Source organism: Salvelinus sp. IW2-2015, linkage group LG11, assembly GCF_002910315.2.
Source record: "Salvelinus sp. IW2-2015 linkage group LG11, ASM291031v2, whole genome shotgun sequence".
In the NCBI taxonomy this organism is placed as follows: Eukaryota; Metazoa; Chordata; class Actinopteri; order Salmoniformes; family Salmonidae; genus Salvelinus; species Salvelinus sp. IW2-2015.
Window position 1 is genome coordinate 9417746 of NC_036851.1, and position 8793 is coordinate 9426538.

Consider the following 8793-nt stretch of genomic DNA (forward strand, 5'->3'; position numbering starts at 1 on the left):
CCCACCTCTGGTCTATGGGCAGCGTAGAGCCCTGGCTCACCCCACCTCTGGTCTATGGGCAGCGTAGAGCCTCTGCTATATGGACAGTACAGAGGCATGGTCTGTATGCCCTAGATACAGATCCCAGTACTGCCCTTGACCAATACAACCTACCATTCATACTCAATAAGAGGTGTGTGAGGGGTTGTGTGTGTGTGTGTGTGTGTGTGTGTGCGTGCGTGCATGATAAATGCCCTCTCTAATAGCCCAGGGTTTGATAACCTTTCCTTGGCCTCTCATTTCTCCTACCTCTGGCCATCAACACTGAATGGCTCTCTTTTAAATTCATGACATGAAGTACATGTGTTTAGTTGACACTCCCTTATTAGGCTGAACTGCCACTTAAAGAAATGTGTTTTGGATGCTGTTTATTTTGTCAATGAATCCAGTTCAACCGCGTCAATAAGGGTTCTGTGTACACGTAGGGAGACAGATTTAACCGTGACAAATGCGTCACTCTTGCTCACATTTTGTTCCACCCCTTAACTGAATGAGGAGAGAACACTCAAGAGCCGCGACCTTAATCTCAATTGAGTGCAAGGATAGTGTTCATTTATTTATGCTAGGTGGGATTTCATTCACATTCATGCATATTCAAYGACTAGCGTGAATGTTAACTGTGTAATAGCTGTTGAGCGCTCCTTTGCACACTTGATATGACGTGGCACCTCATAGCCTTTTTAAGAGACATGTAACTTTTAATGGGTAATCATCCAACATTAATTCCGGACTGCCAGTGATTACTCCCCACATTTGAATCATCCAGAACTTAATTGCCAATTACATTCCGCTTGCATCACTGCATTTGTTGCCTGAGGACGGCTGGATTGTCCTTAACCTGCACTTTTTACTTCCTAATACGTTTTCAGTCACTAACCAACTGTCAACAGTCTACAGGTAGACACTGACAGATCAAACTGCTGAAGTAATGCTAACACACTAACATTACAGAGAGCTGCTGACTTWGCTTCAGTATTTGAGATATGGCTTTAATGAGCTAATGGTACCAGAGAGACAGTGTTCGATGCCCTGCAGTTTCCCCCCCCCCCCGAAAAGGAACCATTTCCCTCTCCATTTGCTGAGTTTAAGATCTGGAGGATCCAGGTAATGAGACGGGGGTTCTCAGCACATCTCTATGAACAACTGACTCAAGCCGTCTCTGCAACACAATACAGTAAACATTTGGGGTGGGACAGTACACTGCCCCGGGGAGACAGTCAGTCCAAAAAAATGTGACTTGATTTGATCCAGCAGAAAGCTGATTCCAGCTAGTCTGACCTATTTGGGCCACAAAGTTTTGGTGTCATGTGAGGTCAATTAAGTGCCTTAGTTGGCACAGTGAAGTCAACAATGGGGCTGAAGCCTTAGAGGACATTATTTAAGAGAGCCAAATGGAGTAAACAGCGTGTGCGCTTTTGGATAATTGGAGCAGATGCGTGTGTATTTGGGATGGAAGAAGGGTTGCATGTGAGGAGTAAGCATGCATGAACAGGTCAGCCAGATAGATTCCATGTGAATAGGAATAGTAGCATCTCCAAACAAGAGGTCGCAGTACAGCTGTAGAACTTCAGCACCTTGTGATGGAATCTTTCAAATTATTCTGACGTAATGTTATTGACAATTCCACATGTTGTTTTATGGAGATAATCGGGAAAACCCAACTGTGTGCACCATGTGGCAATGCTGGTTGAACCTTGATGTGGTTTGAGGTAAACAGTAATTATATAAAGCCTGTTCACCAGCTTCTAAAGACTCCGGCTAGTTATACCTAATGAAGTCAGCCATATGTTTTAGCGACTAGAACCGCAGGGGAACACAGAGACAACCTCGTTGTTCCAATTACCTTCACCTTCTATAATGGCTACTCAGGAACAAAGACTCCTTTGTCTCTCTACTGATGTTGCGTTTCATTTTGGGTGGAAACGTCAGCTGAGCTGCGTATGGATTATGATATCTTCTGTGAGACCTTTTCAAGTGCTTCTTCATGCATACGTATCTTTGTTTGAATATGAAGGGATGAAAGGCTAGTTTAGGGTTGGTCAGTACAGTGGCTCTTGCAACTGTTGAAAGATTGACCATGTCGTCTTATCAGCTCTAAGCAAGAACGTCTGCAAAATGTTGAATGATTTTTCAGGCAAATTATATTGATTTATTCTTTTGATGTAGGCCTGCAGGTTTAAAAAAAAAAAAAAAAAGATTTACCAGGTCACTCTTCGTATTAAGTATTACAACATGTTATTAACATATTGTAAACATGTTGTGACGCCATACATCAGGACATACTACAGATTATTATGTTCACCTCTTACCTCTCACCTCTCACCTCTCAATCACTTCTGGTGATACTTTCCTGTCTGTCGTTTGCTATTGTGTTAGTTACTGTAGTTACTGGTCCAATGCTTTTGCACTTCGCACCTATGTGCACCACAGTCCCCAAGTACAGTATCATTGACCTTGCTACTTATGATACCCCCCCCCCCCCCCCCCTGTTCTTCAATAATTGAATCCCTCTAGACATCTAAACATATGGCAAGGCCGCCATAACACTCACCCCTGCCCCAACACCCCTCACACCCCCCCAACTCACACTGCTGTTACCTCAAACACCACTTCCACTGCTGCTGACTCTCACCCAGTCTTTGTCAATTAATGTGTGCTTGAGTGAACCCACCCCCACGGTTAGGGATTAACGTCTAGACAGACACAACTGATTGGCTGCCAGGACAGAGACTGGCCCTGATTGGCAGGGGCTACATATAGGGGTTGGCAGGAAGGGCTGTTTGAAAGGTGAGAGTGGAGAGTAGAGACGGACTGACAGAGCAGCCAAGAGAGAGGAACAGACTTGTGTAAAAGTTATAACAAGGTAAGAGGATTTATTAGGATCTTGGACTGATGGATAGATTTAATATCTTGGACGTACGGAGTGAGGTATAAAGTTGATGTTTTCTATATTTCATTTGATTGAGAACAGCATTTTATCCAACTTGTTCTGATGTTTGCATTCTACTGTGAGTTGGAGCAATCTTATAAAGTGCACACAAATAATGTTACATTGTTGGTATGGTGGACCAATTGTATTACCCAGTTGTATTAGCTGTTCTTGAGTGAAAGGTGTCTCTATTCAGAGAGACAGTGAAAATAGTGAAAACATAGTTGGTCAGACTACTGAAATATGATCTGTTATTCCAATCCATTATTCAAATGTTCAAATGCAAMATGGCATTCTCAAAACGATATCAGCGTGGATTGAAATGCTTTTTTCCTTCTGTTTCTGTAACATCACACAGTTTTGCCTTTAAGGAGGAGCATTCGCATCTGTGCGTTCTTAATTCCGAAGACATATCTGTCATATCAACAGCCAAGTTCAAAGTAAGCCAGGGTGCATGGCTTCATTTTTAAAGACACGCTATTGCCTCAGGGACTGCTTGGCTGCAGGGGAAACGGTTATAGCTTGGTCACATGACATAAGCTCAGTCCCACAGGATGCTGGAACAGAGAGAGAGTAGTTTGAGAGAGAGAAAAAGAGAGAGCGTGGGAGAGATGAAGCCAGAGATACTCCTCCCTACAGCTGCTGAGCGACAGAGTCCTCTCACATACGCAGGCCATATGGGGGCCCTGTCATTCAAAACGGGTCACGTGACCGAACAAAAAAACACGAGTGGCCTCAAAACACAGAAGGGCTACGGTGCAGCGAGAGATAAACTGTAGCAACACGAATGGAGATATGGAAAACAAATCATTATCACTAAATATGTTAGTGCCATGTGTACATTTTGGTTCGTCTTTGAGTTCGTTCATTTGTCCTAAGAGGTGCTGTGATCTAACTAAGTTCAAACGTAGAGGGGCAATGTAAACAGTGGTCGATGTTTAACCAAGGGTTATAGATGTGTTATAGAAGTGCTTGAATGGATGACGTTTGAGGGTGAAGCTAACTGGCCATTTCCCTGTTGTGTTTGTCTCCTCCCTCTCTCTCATCCTCTCCCTCTCCCCTCTCTTTCCCTACAGGTCTGTATGAAGGAGGCAGGAGATGGCCTCCATGCTCAAATGAACTCCATGATGGGGGCTCTTCAGGAACTCAAGCTTCTACAAGTGCAGACAGTGCTGGAGCAACTAGACATCTCAGGGAGGCCCATCCAAAGGGCGGCCCCACCACCARCAGCAGACACATGTGGCCCTTGCCCTTGCCCTATCCCCAGCCTCAAGCCTACCCTCAGACCTGGCCACGAGACCCTCAGGCCCCCCCTGGACTGGACAACTGGTCAGGAGGAGCAGCAGCAGCAGAGCCGGGTGGGGCACCGGAGCAGCCTGGGCACCTCTCCTTCCTCCTCCAGCCTGGAGACATTGGAGACTGAGAGTGAGAGCCAGCCTCTCCCTCTCCCCCGCAGAGTGTCTGGATACACTGCCCCACAGGTGGAGTACTGTGGCCCACGTCTTAGCCAAGTGTTTCCAGAGCAGCATCAGCAGCCGGCTCACCCAGCCCAGGTGGTGGATCTGCCTGGCATCCTCTACAGCTTGTCCAGGGAAGGCCCCTCGCTGGACAGCGACTACTTCCAGGACAGCATGGACGACTCCAGCGACTGGACCTCCTCGCTCATGAGCCGCAGCCGCAACCGGCAGCCCCTGGTCCTAGGGGACAACGTTTTCGCCGACCTGGTGGGCAACTGGCTGGACTTGCCTGAGCTGGAGAAGGAGGAGATGATTGGGGGTGTTTGTGTGGGGGCGGACGGAGCCGACAGGCCCGACTCCCCAGCCCACCCTCTCCGTCTCAGCCGCTCCCAGGAGATCTGCAGGAAGTTCTCTCTGACCACCAACATCTTCAAGAAGTTCCTGCGCAGCGTGAGGCCCGACAGGGACAAGCTCCTGAAGGAGAGGCCAGGCTGGATGGTCCCCGAGAACCAGGAGGCCAAACTCTTCAAGAGGCCCAAGAAAGTGGCCAAGCAGCAGACCAAGGGAAGCTTCTACCTCCCGTTCTGGGCAGGTGTAGGACAGCAGCAGCAGGGTAAGGGCCGGCCATGTCCCCAGCTGGCTGAGGAGAGACACAGCCAGAGCCAGTTCTCAGAGATTTACATAGACAGGAGACAAGAGTGGAGACAGGAGGCCAGAGTGGAGAAAATGCAGCCCTTGTTTGACTACAACACGGCTGTGTGGGTCTGATGCTGACGCTGCTCCAGGGTGGTGGCAGGTGTTGGGGATTTGGCTGGGAGCTCTGGGAGGTTTGTGTGTTTGTCTGTCTCCTCTCAGAGAATGGACTGACTGAGGAATGAATATCCACACTATTTCCCAACAGAGAGATTATCAGGGCAACTGTTTGTCTGACAATCCTAAGACCTCACTGGCTGTGACTGAGAGAGTAAGCAGGACTTCCTCTTATAGATGGGTTCACCAAAATTGTTAGGATTCGAATGAGTCCATAAGTGCCCTGGACTTATACAATAGAGGGTACTTCAATATAGACACGATGCTCAGAAATGCTCTTAATTTCATCGTCAGGGTTCACACCTCAACCCTGTTTCATTATGTTTGAATTCTGCTGTAGGTCCCACCCAAGTGTATCTCCACCCTCATGTCTCATCTTGTACTTCTATCTAGCAATAGAACACAGCTGTTACACGTACTGCATGGGCTCTAGTAAATGTTTTATCTGAAACAGTTGCCACTGAACTGCCACTGAGCATGACCACAGGTGCTTCTTCGCCTCGCTGCCCAGAGTCAGACAGCTGGATGAATACACAAGAGTCTAATATTGTCACATCAACCTCACTCAGGGATCGGGATGGGGCCTGTGTGACCGACTGGGTTTGAACCTGGATCTCCTGTGCACCACAAGACTGTTCTAGCCCGCTGAGGTAAAGCCTAGGCGTTAGCTTGGGGAGCTAACGCAAGTCTTCAGGTCTCAGGCAAGGTTACTCATCACATCACATATCCTTTGTTCCGAACCACGTCCGTTACACCTTCACCGTTCACCATCCACCTACACACACAAAGCCACTCCAGGATAGGGTTAACTCTTGCCTTGTAGACATGATGGCACATCTTGACTCACAGCCAATCCTCCTGGGTAGTGTATTACACATGGCAGAGAGAGAGAGAGAGAGAGCGAGAGCTGTGTGCCATCTGGTTGCCTACAGTTACATAAGGACAAGCCAGCAGCACAGACAAGAGGTGCAGTCATTTAGCGTAGGCTGTCAAGCGTTTTTCAAATCAACCCTAAACTGCGATGCGGACGTTGCATATGTATGTAATATGTATCTAATGCTAAGCAGGGCCCGGAGATTTCAAGTAGATAGCAGAGGACTGAGGAGGAGAATGTTTACAGTGAATCCTTCCACATGTACATACAGTACTATACCTAATGAAGTCAGCCATATTTTTATTTTTTTTGCGCCTAGAACCACAGGAGAACATGTTAATGAACATGTTAATGAACATGTTAATGGTGTCAACAAAGTCTATTAGCCATTGTGTTCAGCTCATTTAAAGGGACTTAAAGAGAGGAAGATTGAACCCAGTCGATATGTGGTTAGTCCTAGCTCTCTTTATGAAAGAAATGGAGGCGTAGCGGGGAGATTTCACAGAGCAGTATGGTGCACCCTTTACCATAATTTCCCAGGGCTGAGCTCCACATCATTTCCTCAGTGAAATCACTGAAATGACAAAAAATATTTATCTTATTTTAGAAGACATATGGTATGCAAATCCTCAGCCCTCGGTAATAAAAGTGGCTTGAGAAGTTGATTTGATGTGAAACATCAGCGCATCCATGCATTCAACAGACACGAATTTGAAATAGATTTGTTAAATATCGCTATACACATATGGTGGGTTTTTCAATATTCAGGTCAGATTATATTCAGTTAGTCACACGTGGACGGAGCGCCTCGACAAAGCCTATTATGCTATAAGAGCCTCTCTGCCTGTCTTCTTCATATTTACAACTGTAATTGTCATTTTAACACTGTTGTTAAAACTGTGGTTCTGCGAACCTCAAAGTGTTACTGAGTGTAAAACTGTCACTGACTCTTTGTACATTAAACTGTTTTCTGAAAAGACGTGCCACTCTGGTGACTGGAAATGTCATTTGTATGTTCCGAACAGAAATGTACTCTTTGATCGGTGACCCATTTTTATTGGATGATTTTAACACCCCCAACATACTTCAAACCAATTAGTCCGTCTCGCTATGTTTAGATTTGAAATAGTTCTTCGTTTTTTGGGGGGGGATATTTTTTGTTATATAATGGTAACAGCAGATATACCACAGACAGTATACCCTGTGAGACTATGATCAAGCTTTCCCTTTACTGAGAATAGTTCTGGGATTTGACCTACTCTACTCTATTCCCTGCATTCTCTATAGGCCTAAGTGCTGTAGCATGACTGACAATTTGGTTAGTGTGAAGCGAATCATCTCCAGTGCATCAACTCAGGGAAAAGTCTAAATCTGTATCGCAACGCCCATCAGCGTTTTAAATAAATTAACATACAGGCCGGCCGGCACACTTTGATACTCTGACTCTCTCTCTCTCTTCTCCAGAACCATTATATGACACTCCGTGCCAGGGACCACTGGGTTCAAACACAGCAACTTATCCACAAGCATTATATATAGTATACCCAATGCCTTACTTTCTGAAGGGCACTATTAGGGCAGTGCACGGGTCATTGTCCAACACACCTTACAGAAAGCAGAGGTGATGCCAATGCGCTTGACATTGATGTATAAATGAAATACTTACACATTCTCAGAACTGTATCAAGTATAAAGCCTGTTTTGCGTAAAAAGACACACATTCACAACAGCTGCGAACGGGAACGTGTTGCAACATTACGTGACGTTCTTAGAGCAGGTCAGTGAGCATTCCAGATGAAAAAGACTATAGTAGATCGTGAGATGCAATACAATATACAGTCATCTGGTCATCCCCCTCTTCAAAGGGGGGGACACTCTTGACACAAACTGCTACAGACCTATATCTATCCTACCCTGCCTTTCTAAGGTCTTCGAAAGCCAAGTCAACAAACAGATTACCGACCATTTCGAATCCCACCATACCTTCTCCGCTATGCAATCTGGTTTCAGAGCTGTTCATGGGTGCACCTCAGCCACGCTCAAGGTCCTAAACGATATCTTAACCGCCATCGATAAGAAACAATACTGTGCAGCCGTATTCATTGACCTGGCCAAGGCTTTCAACTCTGTCAATCACCACATCCTCATCGGCAGACACGACAGCCTTGGTTTCTCAAATGATTGCCTCGCCTGGTTCACCAACTACTTCTCTGATAGAGTTCAGTGTGTCAAATCGGAGGGCGTCTGTAATGTGCAAGATTCTTGTCTATCGATGACATGCAAGTGAATTACTGTCAATGATGTGCATTCCTCACAGGTTAAAGTGACATTGTGGAATTGCACGGAGACGACACCCCTGACATTGACGCTGCACTGAGGGCCAAGCTTTCCCTTCCCAAGCCACTGGGCCAAGCTTGCCTCCCCAAGCCACTGGGCCAAGCTTGCCCTCCCCAAGCCCTGGGCCAAATTGCCTCCCCAGATGGCTTCCCTTCCCAAGCCACTGGGCCAAGCTTACCTTCCCAAGCCACTGGTCCAAGCTTACCCTTCCCAAGCCACTGGCCAAGCTTCCCTTCCCAAGCCACTGGCAAGCTTGCCCTCCCAAGCCACTGGGCCAAGCTTAGCCCTCCCCAAGCCACTGGGCCAAGATTGCCCTCCCAAGCCACTGGGCCAAGATTGCCCTTCCC

The 8793-nt window shown here is 46.6% G+C and overlaps 1 protein-coding gene across 2 annotated transcripts in view; it reads left to right on the plus strand.

The window, feature by feature from the left end:
• Window positions 1–7100, plus strand: part of LOC111969752 (PAK4-inhibitor INKA2) — a 28556-nt gene extending 21456 nt beyond the window's left edge. Inside the window, exons 1-2 of one of the 2 annotated variants that reach the window (XM_023995998.2) lie at window positions 2787–2902; window positions 4045–7100. In XM_023995998.2, the coding sequence (XP_023851766.1) occupies window positions 4051–5193 (1143 nt within the window). In that variant the 5' untranslated portion in view covers window positions 2787–2902; window positions 4045–4050 and the 3' untranslated portion in view covers window positions 5194–7100. Of the gene's footprint in view, window positions 1–2786; window positions 2903–4044 lie in introns of those variants that run through there. The other variant, XM_023995997.2, reaches the window with a different exon arrangement.
• The last annotated feature ends 1693 nt before the right edge of the window (window positions 7101–8793 follow it).